Source organism: Pleurodeles waltl, chromosome 6 (genome assembly GCF_031143425.1).
Source record: "Pleurodeles waltl isolate 20211129_DDA chromosome 6, aPleWal1.hap1.20221129, whole genome shotgun sequence".
Lineage (NCBI taxonomy): Eukaryota > Metazoa > Chordata > Amphibia > Caudata > Salamandridae > Pleurodeles > Pleurodeles waltl.
The window spans coordinates 699,945,075-699,966,017 of record NC_090445.1 but is presented as its reverse complement, the minus strand read 5'-3'; the positions used below and the strand labels follow the sequence as shown (position 1 = coordinate 699,966,017).

General features: G+C 46.1%; 1 protein-coding gene across 1 annotated transcript in view; it reads left to right on the top strand.

The window, feature by feature from the left end:
- Positions 1–20,943, top strand: part of LOC138301688 (lectin-like) — a 191,884-nt gene that overhangs the window by 27,679 nt on the left and 143,262 nt on the right. The window contains exon 3 of the mRNA XM_069242203.1: positions 1,778–1,918. Coding sequence (XP_069098304.1) covers positions 1,778–1,918 — 141 coding nt within the window. The remainder of the gene's footprint in view (positions 1–1,777; positions 1,919–20,943) is intronic.

Sequence of the window (20,943 nt, the reverse complement as noted above, 5' to 3'; positions counted from 1 at the left end):
AAAACCTTTGATTTTGTAGTTTTGGGACCACGGGTCAATAAGAATGATTTTTTAAAAAATATCCTTGAGCTTTAAATTAGACATGAAATCATAAAATCTGTTCAACAGATTTTGTGTGCCATTAGCTGTTACCTCCAAAAGAACTGTTTCATTTGCATAGAGGAGGACCGGGACTGCTTGTAGAGCAAGATGTGTAATGTCCAAACTATATGGCTCTAGATAAGTATCGAAGGAGTTGATGAACAATAAGAATACAAAATATACAAGAATGTAACCTTGTCTCACACCTCTGGATAACCTGATTGAGTATGTACATTCCCCAGAGAGTGTGTAACGCACCTTTGTAGTTGTATCTGTATATAGTCTTTGCACCAAATCCACCACTGTGTTTTCAATACCAGTCTGGTCCATAAGGTCCCAGAAAATTGCCCAGTCCACTATATCAAAAGCACAGGAGAGGTCCATAAATTCCATATGGAGGGCACCTCTCCTGGCTTTGATGTACGTGCCCCATATAAGAGTTAGACATAGAGCTAGGTCTACTGTTCCTAGACTAGATCTGAAGCCATATTGTAACAGCCTCTGCCCAGGTTTCCAGTTTATCTAGAATCACCTGACCAAGAATCTTTACAGTGGAATCTAATAGGGAGATTGGATGATAACACATGGGAGAACTCCGATCTCCTTTTTTTAAAATTGGGATAATGATGGCCGCTTTCTATGAGTCCCTCAAATTGCCTTTAATGGCCGCCCTTAGGACATTGGTCAATAGAGGGGCCCAGAAATCAATATTATGTGTATACAAATAAATTGGGATCCCATGTCAAAGGTACCTTATTTGAAGAAAACTTCATCAGATGCAACATCAGTCTTGCTCTGTTGAAGAATTTGCAGCTCCAAAAAACAGACTATGGTGGAAATCTTCACTGAGAGAACGCATGAAAAGTATCCACTAAACAAGAGCACTTCAGAAAAATTTGAATTTTCCTGCTTGGAGTTCCTACCAAAACCAATTGCAATACAACTTTGTGAGAACTTGGTTGGATACAGACTTCAACCTGTCCCACTCGAGGATTTTGACTACAATTAAAAAGACTAAGGGCGAAATTCATAAAGGACATCTGCACTTATGGCAGTGGACCTGCAGTAGTGACAGGAAAACCACACTTATGGTGGGACCTTCATACAGCTTTTACTCCTTGAGGACATCCGGCACAAGTACGGGCACCCATCACAACTGTGGGGTCTCAGCTACGAGCACAGAGGCCCTTTGTGAATCAGCCCCAAAGGAAGAATGTATAAAATCTAACTGGGAAGGGCCCCCCTTAGCGTAGCCCTCTTTCCATCATGATTGCCCATAAATTACACTGAGGTACTAGTCAACCATGAACATTTTTCTGCCTTAAAACTTTTTAAAAAATCATATCCCAGTTCCCCTCATTGAATTTCAGTGGTTTTGGTGTATGCTTGCTGATCAAATGTTTTTTATTTTTTAGAACTTGAGTGTGGGAGTTGTGTTTTGACTTTTGACTGTTTTCCTGATATTTATCTCTCTTGTGTGCCATAGCTACCAATGTTTGGTCCCAGGTTTAACTTGTTGAAACAGTCTGTTTGACTTGATAGGCTGTGGGGACTTATTCATTGGGTAGGACTCACATTCTCCCCAAATAAAAAATCATTTTTTTTACAATCTGCATATACTAGCTTGCACTGCTTATTGAAATAAAAGCACAATAACCCACCATATAAATTATTAAGATATAATTATTTTTTACAGTTTTACTGCCAGAAACTCTATCCAGGTGCTCACCTGGCATCAATCCACTCTGAAGACGAGAATGACTCCCTCACAGAAATCACTTTCAAGAACAATAGTAATTACCCTGTCATCTGGGTTGGTGGCAGTGACTGCTACAAGGTAAAACATTAATTTTTGTCTTAAAAAGTCAAGTAGTCATTAGATATTTTGCTGGTACAAAGATACACTTGGAGTTGCATGCATAAGCAAGATTCATTTGAAGTGCTCAAGATTGTGGATATCAGTATAGAATAATCAAACATTATACAGATGTGCAATCTGGGAATTCAGGTAGATACAGTAGCTAAACATAAATTACTGTAACACCTCTTACTAAGAGGCATATTATAGTCAAAACATGATTGAGAATATAGTACCCTGGACAGGATAGGAATGAAGTTTTTATTTTGAAGCTCAATTGAACTTTTGTTTATCTTATATCATACCTGACTGAATACACTCTAAGGAAGTCAGCCTTGAGGTGGAGAAGTAGTGGGAGAGTGTCTCAGAGAAAAGTATATAGTAAAAATATATTCTGCCAACAAAATGTTTGCATCCCCCCAGTTAAGATATCATCAAGATGAAAACGTGCATACAATAAGAATATCTGTGAATAAGACTCAATTTTGAGAGTCTCTGTCACAGTTGTTTCATTACAAATGAGTAGATGGTCTACTGAGCATATGTGAAGCACTTAGGCGGTCATTCTGACCGCGGCGGTCGGCGGTCGCCGCCCGCCAAGCGGTTCCCGCCGAAAGACCGCTCCGTGGTCAAAAGACCGCGGCGGCCATTCCGGCTTTCCCGCTGGGCCGGCGGGCAACCGCCAGAAGACCGCCGGCCGGCCCAGCGGGAAAGCCCCTTCAACAATGAAGCCGGCTCGGAATGGAGCCGGCGGAGTTGCAGGGGTGCGACGGGTGCAGTGGCACCCGCCGCGATTTTCACTGTCTGCACAGCAGACAGTTAAAATCTTTGTGGGGCCCTGTTAGGGGGCCCCTGCACTGCCCATGCCAGTGGCATGGGCAGTGCAGGGGCCCACAGGGGCCCCACGGCACCCGTTCCCGCCATCCTGGTTCTGGCGGTGGACACCGCCAGAAACAGGCTGGCGGGAAGGCGGTCGGAATCCCCATGGCGGTGCTGCAAGTAGCGCCGCCATGGCGGATTCCCTGGGCCAGCGGGAATGCGGCGGGAAACCGCTGGCTCCCCTTTTCTGACCGCGGCTTTACCGCCGCGGTCAGAATCGCCCAGGAAGCACCGCCGCCCTCTGCCATGGCGGTCATGGACCGCCAGGGTCAGAATGACCCCCTTAGTGTGATATCTCCGTGATATGTAGGGGACCTAGTTAAGTAAAATTATAAAAACAACAGTGGTCCCTAGGGGAGAGTAGGGAGTATCATATATAATGAAATTAAAACAACATTTTAATATTTTAATTTATAGTAAGCCTGTAATAAGTAAAACTGCAACAACAAGTATACAGTGGGGTGTATGCAAGCATGAAGTGGCATAAGTGAGGAAGTAAAGAGAGTATTAAGGCAAAAGTGTGATACATGTTATTCAAACTTAAACTATGTTCAAAGACTATCAAAGTCACTGGCTCCAGAAGACCGCCAGTGCTGGCGATCTTCCTCCCACCATATCACGGGTACTGCCGGATTTCTGCCACACTTTCGGCAGAAATCTGACAGTAGTCGTGCTAGTGGGCAGAGGCTATCTGGTTGTTCTACCACCTGCCCTGCCCCACCCCACCTGCAGTACACCACCCGCCTTATTATGGACCATAATATGGCCTGGCAGTGTCCTGCTGGTAGGGCGCTTCCGGCAGTGGAAGCGCCCCTTCCTGTTTCTTGCCGGATGACCTTCTGCCAGGAACAGGTAAGGTGATCGTCCGACAGAGGAGGACGTGGGAGGTTGAGGGTGTTATGTGTATGAGTGTGTGGTGTCTGCGTGTGTGCATGAATGTGTATATGCATGGTTGTATACGTTATGTGAATGTTGAAGTGAGTGCATGTCTACATGTAATTGTATATGAAGGTGTGTATGCAAGTGTTGAGGTATATGCATGTTTGTCTGCATGTTAGCATGTGTGTTTGAATGCTTGTATGAATGTTGTTGTAAATGCATGTATGGATGCATGCTTGAATGGATGTATGAATGTTGTGAATGTGTGTATGGATGCATGTTTGAATATGTGTATGAAGGATGTTGTGAATGCATGTATGGATGTGTGTGAGTGAATGCATGTATGTAAGTGTAGGCATGTGGGTGTCCATGTGTATGTATGCGGGGAGGGGAGCGCTGTGGCTGAAAGGGTTGGGGGTGAGGTAAGGGGAGCACTGTGACTGAAGGGGAGGTGGGGGTCTAGTGCTTGCTGGGGGAGTGGGAGGGTGGGGGAGGGAGAGTCTAGTGCTTTCTAGGGGGTGGGGGAGTCATCTACTTGTGACAAGGAAGAAATTCCCTATCATCAATAGCCTTTCCGCCATGGTTTTCAAAGTGCTGCTACTGCCGCAAACCAAGATGGAAAGCTGGCTCCTAATACGAAAGGCGGTCTTCTGTGGACCGCCGGGTCAGATATGATCATCTCCGGCCCGGTGGCTTTGACCGCCATGGCGGTATGAGTGGGGATGTGGCGAGTTGGCGGACGGCAACCTGCCACACGCATGTGGTTTTCTGCACCGCCAGTCTGTTGGTGGTGGGACTGCCACATTTACCCTGCCGGTCAAAAGACCACCAGTGTCAAAATGACTACCTACGTGTATCACATTTCCATTAGCAAAGGTAAACCCCATAAAATCCAACATATTTCAGTATAGGTTGTGTCTGTATATTCCCAATAATGGTTCAATCATTTAAAATGGAAGGATCATCATCAGGACCCGCTTCATGTCAGCCTAAGTAATTGTCAATCCATCAGAAGGATGTCTGCCAATGAGTAATTCAAGAAAGTGGAGGGTTACCCAAGTATAACCTTATCAGAGGTCTGAGGGTCCAAAAAAGCATAGCTTCAAAGGAAGACTGAAAACAATGTCAGGGCTGCAGGGTGCAGGATCCACCCTGCCAATTCTTAGAGGTCTCTGATATTTCTGCAGAGATACCACTGTTCAGCAAAGCTCCAAAATGTGCCTTTGTGGTGACTTGAAATAGGCAAAATTTCAGTATGCACAAAGGCGAAGCTGCCTGATGCAGAGGTAAAAACAATTTAAAGATGAGGCAACCAGAATATTACTCTTTGGAACTTGAATATCATCTTACCTAAAAAACACTGCTACATTACGGCAATCTCTCAAGGCAAGAGAAGGAATGGCAGGCTTCCTCTATAGTTTCACTTGAGAAAATTCGATAACAGTCTTATTTAATGTTTTTGGAGAAGCATGGCGTTTTGAGACACAGCAGTGTCATACAGCTTGTTGACCTCTGAAAATTACAAGCTTGCTTGACAGATATTATTTTGAAAGTTCAGGGAGCTTTAACTAGTAGCCATGTTAGTAGTCATAATTTACTTGTTGCATGTGGATTTCTTTTAGTATCAGATATGAATCTTCCTGCTGCATGAATACACTTTCTGAAAGTGAGTTGATCCGATTAGTAGAATCCTGTGAGGAGGAATTCCCACAGACAAAGTGGAAATAACAAGACATGGCATGGTTTGAAATCCGTCTTCAGAAAGAAGAGTATTATGGTCCTGAGTAGCTTCAAATAGTGACAAGCAACATTTCCAAAAATTTGAATTCATCGCATAGCCTACGGATCTGCATAATTATTTGGCATTTGTAATGTTTTCATCACCCAATTGTGCTGCTTGAAGATGTATTGAAACATATACCAGACATGGTTTCTTTAGAGTCTACAGTGGGAATCTTTGCTTTTAGATGTTTCAATTTACTTTGTCTATGTGCCAACTAAAGTTGTAATTAGCTGAGGCATTTATTAAGGAGTTGAGCAGATCTCATGGAGTCTATACAATAATATGGGCATGTATATGAAGAATATAATGCTAAAAAGAAATCTTTTGGTTCCTAATATATTTTAAAAGAATGGATACTACAGTCTTTTTCTGACAGGATAGAAAGGATTCTCTGTATTTATCATGTTGGCATCATCAATAGGAATTGTTCTATGCTTTTCCTTGATTCCAGCATGCCACACAGGCTGTTGCCAGGCCTACATGGATGAGAAGGAAACCATCTCCCTACATCATTATCCACTACTTTTAGCACAGATGATTCAATGCTATGACCTCCAATAACACTGAAATTGAGTATGTTCAATAAGTGATTCTTTTTATCTGTTGTTTTAGTAGCCCAGCTACACACTAGGAGTTTTGCAAAAAAAAAAAAGGGGGAAAGGGATGTGGAGGAACATTAACTTTTCTTTTTTGGTGAAGGCTGCTTCGGAGGTATCTATTTTCAGAATAGCTGTAGGTATAATTGATAGGGATTAATTTAATTATGCTTAGCCAGTGTGGCAACGAGATGGTGCATAGAGATTAGGCATTATAAACAAGACTTTAAGGGGTAATTGGCCAGAGTTGTCATTTTGCCTGGCAAAGGATAGTTGACAAGAACGAAGGTAGAATGAATGTTGGTATATTGGACATAGCCAAACAGTAATCAGTAGTGATGGATGTCACTATTTTACTATAAGATCTTTATTTTTGATGACCTAAAAAAGCTGTTATGTTGGTTCATTACATTAAGTACATTTTCAGCTATATTAAGTGGAGTGCATAAATTGTATATTTGAGTTCAGATTACTTAAATCCCATTCGATAGAGCTGCTACGTTTCTTCCTGTTTTACATAAAGGGGCTTTTATCTTGTTCAAAGTACATAATAATAATCACCTATATTGGTCTAATAAAAGAGTTGTTCTATCAGGCTATGTTTTACCTTTAAGGAGGAGCTATATTTCGAAGGGAATATACTAAAATAGAGATGTGTAGAAGGGTTAGGTTTGGTTCAGTGTTCAAAATAGAAGAGTGTTAGGCCTGGCACTTTATGCAGGGTCATCCCCAAACCGTAACCTTCCTCCCCCAATGTCCATTGAATATATTTTTGATGGCTTTAGGACTCTGCACTTTACCACTGCTACAACTACTAAAGTGCTTGTGCTCCCTTCTTAAAAGATGGTAACTTTGGCTTATCATAAATTAACATACTTGATTTGCTTATGTCTCGAGTAAAGTGCACTACATGTGCCCAGGGCCTATAAATTAAATGCTATTTGTGGGTCTGAAGCACTAATTTCTCCACCCACTTAAGTAGCCCTTTAACCATGTCCCAGGCCTGAGGAGGCTATAAGTGCAGTTTACACTGCTTTGCCGACCAGACCCAAACCTTCCCTTTTTATGCATATAAGTCACCCCTAAGTCAGGCCCTAGACAACCCACGGGGCAGGGTGCAATGTACTTAAAAAGCAGGGCTTGTACTTTTCAATTTTATATGTCCTGGTGGTGAGAATTTCCAAAGTTATTTTTCATTATTGCTAGGCCTAACTTTCTGATTGGATAATATGGAGATTAACTTATTACATTTTATAAGTGTAACTCACAATCTGGAAGAGATACATTTTTTTATGATGTTAGTTTTTAAATTGCAATTCTGTAAATGCCACTTTCAGAAAGTGAGCATTTCCTTACTTTAGCCATTTGGTGCCTAATGCCTGTCTCTGATCAATTGTCTGGGGTGGGTGACAGGTTGGCTTTATGTATTTCTCCTGGACAGCTAAACACAATGGGAGCTTAGATGTGACTTGACGAGACATGATGGGCCATCTTGACATGGAGGGAGGGAGGTGGTGGCTACAGCCTTAAACGTACACCTGAATACACTGTGTTCTGTCACCACAAAGGCCTGTATACCCCCCTCTGGGGTGTGTCTGGAGTGAGGGCGGGAAGGGCAGGACCTCTGTGCACTTCAAAGACCCACCTTTGAACTTGTCCCCTCTTTAAGGGCCTAACTGGGTGTAAGTACTTTACTTCTGACACCATCAACTCAGTACACTTCTGAACCTGTCGATAACCTGCCAGGAAGAAGGACTGTTGTGCTGATGCAAGGACTGCCACTCTGCTGGACTGTTACTCTGCTGGACTCCTGATTTGCTGTGCTGACTTGCTGCCTGCTGCTATCTTGGCTGGGAGTGAGAATCACTGGACATGCACCTCTCTATCCCAGAACCCAGAGTGACTCCAAGGTCCAGCTGACTGGTCTCCTAATTTGAAGTCTCAGGGACATAAAAGACTTCCACCAGCCTACTTCTGCACCTGGACTCTGCCAGTTATGAGTCTGCCCTACCAACTGGTGCCACTCCAGTCCTGGACTCTTGGAATTGGGCTTAATGTGCATGCTGCAGCAGAGCTGATGCATTCTCTGGCAACCCAACCAATTGTCATTGCTGCGTGGATCGGAAGCGGAATATGTTGCCTCCCACTGCATGGGGGAAATCCGTGAATCTCCTCCATTGTGGAGATGGACACCAGCGCATTGTTTCAGTTGCACCCGGCGTCTTTGTTGTCGAAGCAACCAATATTAAGGTACTTTTGTTCAGTGGGCCTCACTGGGTTCCTGCATCTAGCCTGCGCTCTATCGCGGTTGGTCCTGAAAGTTGGACCCTGTCCCAACCTGCCCTGACCCGATATCCCCAGTTGACCCTTCTTGCTTCTAAGTGATATTTTACAGTTTATTCATTAAACATTCACATCTCAAGTTCTACTTACTTAATTTTCTTCCTTTTAGTCTTGTTTATTTATTAAAGTTTGCTCTATTTTTCTAACATGGCCTGAAATCTCTTTGTGTGCTGTCTTCACCTTTTTACTATTTGAAGTGTTGCACAAATACTTTACACACTGCCACTAAGTTAAGCCTGGCTGCTCTGTGGCAATCTACCAGAGGGTGAGCAAAGGTTATTTTAGGGTTTGTTTGACACTTATCCTGACTAAGGTTATGGTTGCTGTTTGACTAAGGGTTACACCCCACTCAACCAACAACCCAATTTCTAACAAGGGGTATTTAAGTGTAAAATAGTTTTGATTTGACCAGTCAATGACAATGGAGTTATCAGCTAAAAGTGTTGAGTACTGCTAAGATTAAGAGTTTAATTTAGAGTTCGACAAAGGGGTTACTTTATCTCAACTGTGATGGATATCCCGTCAGTCCAAATGTAAACCCCATTATGTCCTAACGGATTTGTATTTCAGCAAACAGGATATCCATCGCCATTGTGGCGGAGAAACCCCTCTGTCAAACTCTAAATCAGGCCCTAAATGTCAAGTGCCATCTTTATATGTGCTGGGCATTGGCTGTATTGGAGCATGTTATGTCCCAGAAGAAGGCCATAAGTCCGAGGACCTTAGGAAGTCATTCCATTATATAATTAGATCACAAATTATGATGCATTTATTTGATGTTAGCATTTGATAAATGTTATGCCCTATTATATGCTCTAATAATGGACATACAAACTAGATCTTCACAAAGGTGGGTAATAAATTAGTTTATTTGTATGTATGTATGATGATATATAAATGTCTTTTTGAAGACATTGGAAGGTAGAATATTGATAGGTTTATATAGGCTTGAAGTGTATCAAGTTTCTATGCTTGGTAGCTGCTTCTTGCCTGTAATGCCATCCTGGTCAAGTGTGGTAAAAGGTTACAGTGTTGGAAGGATGATATCTGCCAGGAGTTGTGGAGCAGAAGAGAACCATGCCTCTACCAGGCCAACAAATACATTTTTTTGTCTAGGAGCTTAGCTGAAATGGTTACAATGCTTGCCACACAGGATGCACTTTTTAAAGAATGCAATTCATCAACAGTTAGCAGTCAATGAGAGACTGCCCAGGTTCCTGTTGGGTATAAATTTACTGAAACTTGTCATTACATTCTTTGTAATGTTATTTGTTCTATGGTGGCTTTTTCTCACTTCATTTTACAACCAACAACACTTTGAATTGAGACAGAATCAGGCTGGGAAGAATGTTTATTCTAAATGCAAATCATTAAAGAGAGTGGAGGCAAAATGTAGCTTTATACCTGACCATTAAACTATACATCTTCTATAATTTTGAATTCTGATGTGTATCCCAGAGTCCTCCCGAATTGCTAAAACAAGTATTTTTTGTGATTTTTGCAATTGTTGGTTGCCGCCTTGTAGTTTGTCTACACCTCTGTGTCTAAGGTAAAAATGGCAAGTGTTGATAGCAACATCTATTTGCAATTATTTTTTGTTTTATGTACAATGTTGTTTTTTCAGGTTTTTGGTAGCATTTGAAATAATCCAGAAGGGAAGATAACTTCGTGATTTCATGAGTGTTGCATCTAGTGCCATATAGCCTGAACTGAAGCATTGGTATTTGTGTGTTATAGTATCCATGTGCTAAATTTGAGCCTGTGGTTGCCGGTGTGTCCCACTGGCTCTCATTTGTGGATACTTTCACATATTATGTTTCATGGGCTATTGACAAAGAGCAAGACAGTGAAAAACACAGAAACAGCAAAGGGGTAAGAGAAAGGCATAAAAAAATAGCACAAAAGAAACAAGTAGGAACCAGAAAAGTGAGAAAAAGGGGCAGCAGTGTCTGGTGGAATTTTAGATTATTACTTTGTTTAAGTTTGAGAGTTTGTTTGTTGCTTCCTCATAAACATTGTGGGTGTATGGGGTAACATATGATGGGTTCCTTAGGCACTTCAGCACTGCAGCACATCCAGGTAATAATGAAACAGGCCAACAATTAATTAATTCATTCACAATAAATAAGACAGATACATATATCTGTATTAGAATCACTTTTTGTTTGCTAACCTCAAGATAGGAGATATGTTCACAATTAACATGTAACATCACATTTGCCATGAATATTCTATATTTGGAATCTATTTGTTCACTCTGTGTAGAATCTGTCATAGAACACCAGGTAATCGACTAACAAGCCTTTGCTGCTGTAGGAGCCACATGTCTTATTCAGCTTGCCAGGCTTTTCTCACAAGCTGCAGAAGGTATCTGCAAACCTAAAACAAATATGTCTGGAGTACATTCAATACTTTCTATTTTTAATTTATATTTTTATTTGGAGAAAACTTAACCATTCTATTTGTGAATGCAACAGATTAGTCTCCTTCAGTGAGTAGCTCATGAGCTACTAGCAGCTCTCAGTGAACCCAATTAGAAGCTTTTTCTTGGTTAAATTAATAAAATGCACTAACATTGAAAAGCATGTATTTTAAACTATATGCCTGAATTGTCAGAATTATTAGGTTGATATTTGAAGAAAATGGTTGAATTTTCAAAATATATTTAACGCTGATATTTGAGTAATAAATTCACAGTGTTGGGGAGACCATTACTGATAATATTAACTTGATGCTGAGTACACTACATTTAACTATTACCCATGTAAAGGCATTCCGCTTTGACAAATCATTTTTTCACTTTACTTCTGGCAACTATGCCTAATGCAGGGAGGTGATTACTGTTAGTAATCACTCATATGGTGACCACTAATGTAATATTGACTGATGTGGTTACCACTGCTTCACTAATATTAGTAGCTAAGGAGGATTTTCATTTAACACAAGTAACTTGTGTTGGAATGTGGATTATTGGTAAGGGCAGGTATGTACCTACACTTAGAAACAGGCCACTAACCCCCACTTAGTTCCAGTTAAGTCTCAATAAATTAAACCCAGCTCAATCCTTGGTAGCTTGGCAACAAGCGACAAGGCTTAACGTAGGAGACAAGTGTATAAAGCATTTAAAAATCACAAAAGAGTAAATAAGTGAAACACAAAACACAATACAAATCCAATATGAATTTATAAAACTAAAGTACATATTTTTGTTTCAAAAATTAGACCAAAACTATTAAAATCAGGTAAGGGGAACAAGAGATATGATTTTTTTAAGAATTAATATTTTCTAGCGCAAAGAATCTAAAAGTGCCAATCTGGTGATCTGGTCGAACTAGACCAGTGCAAAGTCGAACTTTGAGGCTGACTGCGATGGCGCCCTGCTCGGCTACAGCACGCAGAAGGCCATGGTCAAAACTTTACCTTCGGACTTAGGCCCTCATTACAACCCTGGCAGTCGGTGGTAAAGCGGGGGTAAAACCGCCAACAGGCCAGCAGTAAAAAAAATGGAATTATGACCATGGCGGAAACCGCCTACATAGACAGCCACAGCTTTACAAACAAACAGCATGGCGGTCACCGCCAACAGACAGGCGAAGGGCAATGTACCGCCCACAGTATTATGACAGGCCAATCCGCCACCTTTTCCGCAGCGGATTCAACGTAAACAAAAATACGGCGGAAATAGGACTTGGAAGGGAAAAGACTCACCTCTACATACCCCACGAGGAACCAGGACGCCATGGAGCCTGAACTTCCTGCGATTGTCTTCCTGATCCTCTACCAGGAGCACGACCGACGGCGGCGATGACCACGGTAAGTACAGCACATACGACACGGGGAGGGAAAAAAAGAGAGTGACACACACACGCAACACGCAACACCCCCACCCTCACCTACAACAACACACACACCAATACATGCTGAAACATTACATTTACACCCCCTGACCCTCCCTGGAAGAACGCAAGGACAAAAGGAAATGATTGTAACCATTGTAATCAATAAACATCCATTAGTCAAAAATGTATATACACTATAAACAAATATGTACACGAAGAATTCAAGTCCAGGTACTGCACCTATATAGTCCGTGGACCACTGGGCCCAAAATGCATGGGTAAGGCCCACACAAGATACCCGAACGAAACGGAGAGAACACTGCAGGGGCATCAGATCGAAATAAAACAGGCACCTCAGGGGGAAGGAAAGGGGGGGCACCTCAGCCGGATGAGTGCACGATGCCAGCTCCACGAGGGGGCTCCATGCCCATTGATGTATCCTGGGGAGTGCAAAGCCACAGTCTCTCAAGTCTCTCCAGTGGTTGGGTTGCCCACTGCTTTATCTCTCAAGTGGATGCCTTTCTCCACTGGTTCTGAAGGGGGCTTTGTGCCCAGAGTGCTTCATCCTGCCAAGGACTTAGGCAATGGATGCCTTTCTCCACTGGTTCTGGAGGGTGCTTTGTGCCCAGAGTGCTTCATCCTGCCTGAGGTAGTGGATGTGATACTCCACTGATGGTGGGGCAACAGGGAAGCTGCCCAGGTCCATGGAACTGACCACCAGCCACGTACGGATGACCACTGGGGATGGCAGCCATGTCTGCGGTGGTGCCACTGGTTCAGGTTGTCGCCGGGCCGCTGGCGGGGCTGGTGGTGGTGTCATTAGCGGCGGTGCTTGCGGCGGTCATTGTTGCGGCAGTGCTTGCGGCAGTCATTGTGGAGGCGGTGCTGGTGGTGGCTTCACTGACTGCGGTGCTGATGGCTGGCTCACTGACTGCAGTGCTGGTGGCTGGCTCACTGACCGCGGTGCTGGTGGCGGTGCCAGTAATGGGGGTGCTGGTGGCGGGCTCACTAACCGCGGAGCTGGCGGCGGTGTCAGTAGCGGCGGTGCTGGTGGCGGGCTCACTGACTGCGGTGCTGCTGAAGGGCTCAGTATCTGGGCTCCTGGCGGAGGTGTCCTAGGCGTCGGTGTCCTTGGCGGCGGTGCATGTGGCAGTGCCGGTGGCGGTCTTGTCCGCCGTGCAGGTTGGCGGCGACATTGACTTGCCTTTCTGCTTCAGGCACTTCGCCACCTTGGATGCTGGCGCAGCTGTCTTGCCACTCCCCACTCTTGTCTTGGCTGAACCGCTCTTGGTGGCAGCTGTTTTGGCCTTCTCCCTCTGGGATGTTGGCAACTTTTTTCTGTTTTGGAGGTAGGGGAATGTCCTTGGCCTCTCTCCTTGGGACACTGGCAGCCTTGGCTCACTCCAAAAACCGGGTAGTGCTGGCACCACTGTGCCCGGTGATGTGGTGGCTGAGGTGCTGGGTTGGGACCTGGAAAGGCGGGCCCTAGGAGACGGACGGGGGGGGAGGTGTAGGGAAGAGGTCAACTTTTAAGTTAAGAGGAAAAGTTTTTTTGACACACTGGGATGAGTAGATGGAGGGGGTTTGGGAGTGGAGGAAGAGGTGGTAGTTGTAGGAGGTGTTCGTTTGCTGACTTTGGGTGAAAGTGCATGGGCTGGAGGCTGTTGTGAGGTGGATGGCTGTTGGGTGGGTGTGTGACTTCGTTTGTGTAGTTTGGGAGGAGGGCTCACAGACACACTGGTAGAGGACACAGGGGATGTGTGAATGGTAGTGGGGTGGTGAGTGCAAGTGAGCGGTGTGTGGTGATAGTCGTGCTGGTGATGGAGGTAGTGGCTGAAGATGTAGTGCATGCAGGTGTGATTGGATACGTGACAGGTAGGGAGGAGAGAGACGTGGAGGAGGGAGACACAGTGAAGGCAGTGGATATTGGTATGTGTGCATGGGTATGATGCGTGTGTGAGTGCTTGTGGGATATGCAGTGCTTATGTTTGCCAGAGCCACCCTTCTATGTTGAGGTGTGTGCATGCTGGTCTGATGGTGTGCTTGGGATAGGCTCAGGTACTAGGGATTGGGTCTGGGTGGAGGAAGTTGGAGGGGGGAGGCTGGACACAGGGACAATGGCTGCCATCATTGCAGAGGCCAGAGCCTGAAAGGGTCCTTGCCTACAAAACTCGCCCTAGCCTAAGGGAACCCACTGCCAACCTCCCCCACCCAGACACCTCCAATTCGCGCAGACTCAGCTGAATGAGAGTGTACTCACCCCCTTGTGGCTGCTGTGATTCCCTCAAGCGCCCATCCAACTCCAGATATGCCACCGCCAGGATCCAGAACATCAGGGGGTCATGGTGCGACAGGCACCCCTCACATGTTGGGAGGCCATCCCCAGCTGGGCCTCCGCCGTCATCTTGCTCCAGCGGCGAAGGTCCTCCCATCTTTTACAGCAGTGGGTGCTCTGTCTGTGGTGGATCCCCAGGGTCCGGACGTCCTTGGCGATGGCACGCCAAATATCCTTCTTCTGGTGGGCGTTGACCTTAGAGGAATAGTACAGGGGAAAATGTAAAACTTTTACCGTCCGGACCATCACAGTCATTTTCCCACGTTCCCACCCTTGCCCTGACGCACATACACTCACCATCCGATCATGCAGGCCTCATCTCCCCCCGTATCTTCCATCCACACCACTCCAAACAGGCATTGCCCATACAGCATGCTCACAATGTACTCACCTGTTTGTCTGGAGGACCGTAGAGTAGCTTGTACAGGGGGAGGACCCCATCCACTAGTTTATCCAACTCCTCCGATGTGAAGGCAGGGGCCCTTTCCCCAGACACATGAGCCATTGTCGCTTCCAGATTGAGGTCACAGCAGCACTTGCAGTGTAGGTCCTCTCCTGTCAAAGATCAGATGTCAAGTGAGTGAACAGAGAGAAAATGGCGGTCACGTCCGCGGCGGTGCGTACCGTCACAGCCGGCGTACATCGCCATTGGCTCCTGGGACCCATAGGGCCCAATGTTAACCAATGCAGGATTGTGCTGCGGTCTTCGACGCCTACCGCGACGGTGTAGAACGCCTGCGCCGTTACCTCATATCCCCTTGTCCCACATTACAGGTCAGGCAGTGGCCATTTCAGGTGGCCAGATGGCATTATTTTTTAATGCGTCACACAAATATAGGCCTTGCATATACACAGAGACAGGCACATAGCGTATTGACAAATGTGTGCAATACAATTGTTTTTTTCCTACCTCAGTGTTGGCTGACTCTGTGCTCCCTGTTCTCATACATATGGCACGTCCTCTGGGGCAGGTGAGGAGATGGCGGCATCCTCCGGTGTACAGACCGCTGGTGGACCTGTTGACAATGGAAGAGTGACATGTAATAGTCACCTACAGACTAGATCGTGCCACATTCCAGGAACTGTGTGCCCAGTTGGAGCCAGGCCTGATGGCAGCTATCCGCCATCCCACATGAATCCCCCCTCTAGTGCAGGTCCTGTCAGTTCTCCATTTCCTGGCAAGTGGGTCTTTTCAAACAACAGTCGCCATTGCATCAGGGATGTCCCAGCCTATGTTCTCCAACATGATGTCCAGAGTGTTGTCTGCCCTGCTGAAACACATGCGCAGCTACATCGTGTTCCCTCAGGTGGAGGATTTGCCTACAGTGAAATGTGACTTCTATGCCCTGGGACATATCCCTAACATTATAGGTGCCCTTGATGGGACACATATGGCATTGGTACCCCGCTCCCCCGCAGGAGTGAACAGGTGTACAGAAACAGGAAGAGCTTCCATTCTATGAATGTGCAGATGGTGTGTTTGGCTGACCAGAACATCTCCCATGTGAACGCCAAGTTTCCTGGCTCAGTGCATGACGCTTACATTCTGAGGAATAGCAGCATCCCTTATGTGATGGCGCAACTCCAGAGGCACCGTTTGTGGCTATTAGGTGAGGACAAGGACCCTATGCAGTGTGAATAGTTGTCTGGGTCTGGGCTTGTCCCTAAGGGTTAGTGTGTGTCTAACAGTTGTCCCTCGACATTTGCAGGTGACTCTGGGTACCCCAACCTGTCATGGCTACTGACCCCAGTGAGAAATCCCAGGACAAGGGCAGAGGAACGCTACAATGAGGCACATGGGCGAAGTAGGAGGATTATTGAAAGAACCTTCGGCCTCCTGAAGGCCAGGTTCAGGTACTACCATATGACAGGTGGTTCCCTATACTACTCACCAAAGAAGGTGTGCCAGATCATCGTGGCCTGCTGTATGCTGCACAACTTGGTGTTGCGATGATAGGTGCCTTTTCTGCAGGAGGATGGTCCAGAAGGAGGTCTTGTGGCAGCTGTGGAGCCTGTGGACAGTGAAGAAGAGGAGGCAGAAGAAGAGGACAAAGACAACAGAAACTCTGTGATCCAGCAATGCTTCCAATGAGACACAGGTAAGAAGACATCACTGCCTCCTACATCTGATAAAATTGTTAGACCTATCATCTGTCTGTCACTTTCACCCAGTGTATGGACCCTGATTTGTCACTTTGCCTTTCCATTTCACAGATGTGGGTACCACTGTGTGACCTCTGCTATGTTACCTCATGGACTAGAGATGTGTGACATAGGTATGTAGACATTAGAATGGACATTGGGTATTTCCTCAGTTATTGCAAATACACAATTTCAATTGTGAAAGCACAGACTGACTCCAGATTGGTTTGTCATTCTAGGGTGTTTATTTAAGTGCTAAATAGTGGAGGGGGTTGTAAAATGGGCAGGGGTGATGGTGGAGGAATGTCCATGGCAGAGTCCAGTCTATTTGTCTCACAGGTGCATTGTCCAAAGGGGCATAGGAAGTGGAGCTAGGGCAGTTTAAGGATGGACAGGGTGACAAAGTGGGACAGAAGGATGACATTCAGGGTGGTCTCATTTCTTGGTGGGGGTCTTGGCATTGTTCTCTGTCTTTGTCCTGGATCTCAGGGACCGCTAGCGGGGTGGTTCTCCATCTGCAGGGGGTGGGGTGCTGGTGTCGTGGTCCTGTGGCGGTGCCTCCTGTCCACTAGCGCTGGCGGAGGTGGTGGGCAGTTCATCATCCAGGCTAGTGTCAGGGGCCCCTTGTTGTGCCACAATGTCCCTCCTGGTGTTCACAAGGTCCTTCAGCACCCCTACAATGGTGCCCAGTGTGGTGTTGATGGACTTGAGTTCCTCCCTGAACCCCAAATACTGTTCCTCCTGCAGCCGCTGGGTCTCCTGAAACCTGGCCAGTACCGTTGCCATTGTCTCTTGGGAATGATGGTACGCTCCCATGATGTTGGAGAGGGCCTCATGGAGAGTGGGTTCCCGGGTCCTGTCCTCCCCCTCTCGCACAGCAGACCTCCCAGTTTTCCTGGGCCTCTGCCCCCTGAATCGTGTGCCCACTGCCACTGCTCCCAGGTCCCTGCTGTTCTTGGGGTGGTGGGTTTGCCTGGGGTCCCTGTAGTTTTGGACACACTGCTGCTTGACGTGTCCTGGGGACAGAGGTATGGGATCGCAGGGTCGGTGCTGCACTGGTGTTTCCTGAGGGGGAAGGCTCTGTGGTGGCCTGTGACTGTGTCAGGGGAACCGACTGTCCCGAGGTCCCAGATGGGCCGGGCTGGTCATCTAGATCCAGTTGGACAGACCTGCTGTCATCAATGTGGGCCTCTTCTGTGGGGGGAGTTGACATGTCTGGAACCTCCTGTCTGGTGACGTTGGGCAGGGGTCCTGCAGGGGTGTAAAGGCATGAGTATTGCATCTGTATGTGCCATGGTGTGCAATGTGTGGGTGACCCTGTACCCCAGTGCTTATATTCCTGTGTAGGACCTTGTGTGATAATTGTTTTAGGGTCTGTGTGGGTATCTGTAGTGGACATGCATTGGTGATGGGTGTCCATGCTCTGTTGTTGCATGCAGGGCTTGGTGTTGAGATGTGTGGTTTGTGATAGTGGGACATATGTGAGGAGTTGGAGTGATGGGGGTTCGGGTGAGGATGGGGGTATGTGATATCTTGCAGGTAGGTTTGACTTACCAGAGTCCATTCCTCCAGCTACTCCTGCGAGGCCCTCAGGATGCAGTATAGCCATGACCTGCTCCTCCCATGTTGTTGGTTGTCGGGGAGGAGGTGGGGGTCCGCCGCCAGTCCTCTGAACCATAATGTGGTTTCTTGAGACCACGGAACGCACCTTCCCCCATAGGTCATTCCAACTCTTCCTGATGTCATCCAGTGTTCTTGGGTGCTGTCCCACTGCGTTGACCCTGTCCACGATTTTGCGCCATAGCTCCATCTTCCTAGCTATGGAGGTGTGATGCACCTGTGATCCGAATAGCTGTGGCTCTACCCGGATGATTTCCTCCACCATGACCCTGAGCTCCTCCTCAGAAAACCTGGGGTGTCTTTGCGGTGCCATGGGGTGATGTGGGTGATGTGTGAGGTGGTGTGTGTTGTGATGTGTGGGGTGATGTTTAGGGGTGTGTGTTGTTTTGGGGTGGATGTGTATGAGTGATGGTGTTGTGTGCCTCTGTATGCTGGTGTGATCTTTTCTTTTCTGTCTCTCTGCTTCTTCCAAATTTTTCATTGTAAGGGTGTGTGGGTGTGTGTTTTATCTTGTATTGGGTGTGTGGTAGTGGTGTGTGTATGTGCATCAGGTGTGTGTATTTCGATTTGTCCAATGTGGTAGTGTTCTGTGTGTATTTTGAGCATGGCGGTGTGTACCCCCAATGGAATATCACGGTTGAAGACCGCCACGTGGATTCGTGGGTCATGATAGTGTGAGCGTATTCCTTTTGGCGTGACAGTGGAGGTTTTGTTATCGCCAGTTTATCACTGACATTTGGTGTGGGGGGTCTAGATTTTGGCAGATTCCGAGCTGTGGGTTGTAATAGCTGTGACGGAATTCCGCGGCCGCGGTGGTGTGTTGGTGGTCTTCTGCACTGTGGTAAGCGGGATTTACCGCCAATGTTGTAATGAGAGCCTTAGTCTTTTTATTGAAGATTTTCTTCAGCTGAATTAAGTCACCAATCTGATCAAGCCCTCCTCGGATACGCATTGCAGGAGGCTTCAGTGAAGAATTTTACCTTCAGATTTAGACAATTTTTCAGGATGGAAATCTTCATCTGGGCCAGAATTGAATCTTGATCCGATGTCCCTGGATCCCTCCTCGGATACGCTGAGTGGGGAGTCCTGTTCAACTTTTATGTTCATAGTTTGTCACGTTTTTGGAGCTTTTTCCTTCTGACGAGGGTCAACCCTCCACAGCAAACCTATTTCGATGCAAGGTCATCGGATCACCTTTCCAGGAGCCACAGGCCACAGCGGGTGAACCTGCAAGTCAGGCCAGGTCAGCTCACAGTTGAGGTAAGCCGGCTTGACTCACCACGTGGGTCGGTCCCTTTATGAAGCTTTTTTCAAAAAGGTCTCCAAACTTCTTCAAACTTATGGATTGTCTTCCAGAAAGTCTTTGAAGATCCTTTAAGAGTCTACAGCTGACACCAAAGCTCCAGAAGCCCTGAGTTACTCCTCGAGGGTTAGGACTCCAACTCTCAAAATGCACCAGGTTCAAAACTAAAAATGACCACTAGCCACTGGTCAGCCGGTCAGTTCCTTCAGGTTTTGATGCAAGGGACCCTTAATAGCTATTTTTCACATGTAGCAAACAGGGAGTCCCTTCTTGAACCAGTTTAAGACAGGCAAAGTCCTTATAGTGATGAAGCCCAAGTGTGCAGCTGGTGCAGTCCCTCAGAGTGCAGTGTCCAAGTGTAGGTCAGGGTTCCAGCAGAGCAGTCCTTCTTCTTCTTTTGTTGTTCCTTGGAGGGATCTGAGGTGTGGGGGCAGCTCTGCCAAATTTATCCTTGCTCCTGGTGCGAAAAGCCGGGGGGCAGCAGTCCTATCATAGGCAGGCCACTACCCTCTTGGATGACCATTTCCTGGGGAGTGTTGCAAAAATCAACCCCAGGGGGCAACATTCCTTAAAATTCCAAAATGGCAGAAACTGAATTTTGGAAGTTAGGTCTGGGCCCACTCACGAGTGTCGCTAAAAATCCTTAACACATCCCTCTCTAAACATCTCCTAATCTAATCAAGTGGGCACCTGGTTGTCTGGGTTTGCAGGAAATGGGTTAGGTCCTGAGCTGCATCAACTGCCCTTCCATTCTTTGACGACCAGTTTTTCTGCTCTCCCCCATCCTGTTTCACCATCTGCTGAGGAACGCTTTTTTTTTTTCCCAGGCACTTTCTTTGTGTTCAGCCCAGGCCACTTCACACCTCATCAAGCCAGCCTGGCCAGGCTGCCAGAGGCTGGCCATTCAGAGAGGGGCACTACGGAGCTGAAACTGGTAACTTTTAGGAAGAGTTCTAAAACTGTTCTAGGTGAAAGTTATATTAAATTCAACACTGGCAAGTTGTTGTTTGTTATACTATTAACTTTGATACCAAATCTGACAGGTCTAGATCCTTTAGAGATGTTATTAGTTAAAATAAAGTCTCCCCATTTAAGCCTATAGAGCCTATTCACGACAATGAGGGAAAAACAAATGTGGCTATTTTTCCTCACAAGGGATTATAAAACACATTTTATAAGGTCCTTGCTTATAGTTACACTGCACCCAGCCATGGGGGCACTTAGTAACACCTTATGGTTGATTTAAATGTACAAATAGTGGTGGTTAAAGACTTTGGAAGTACTT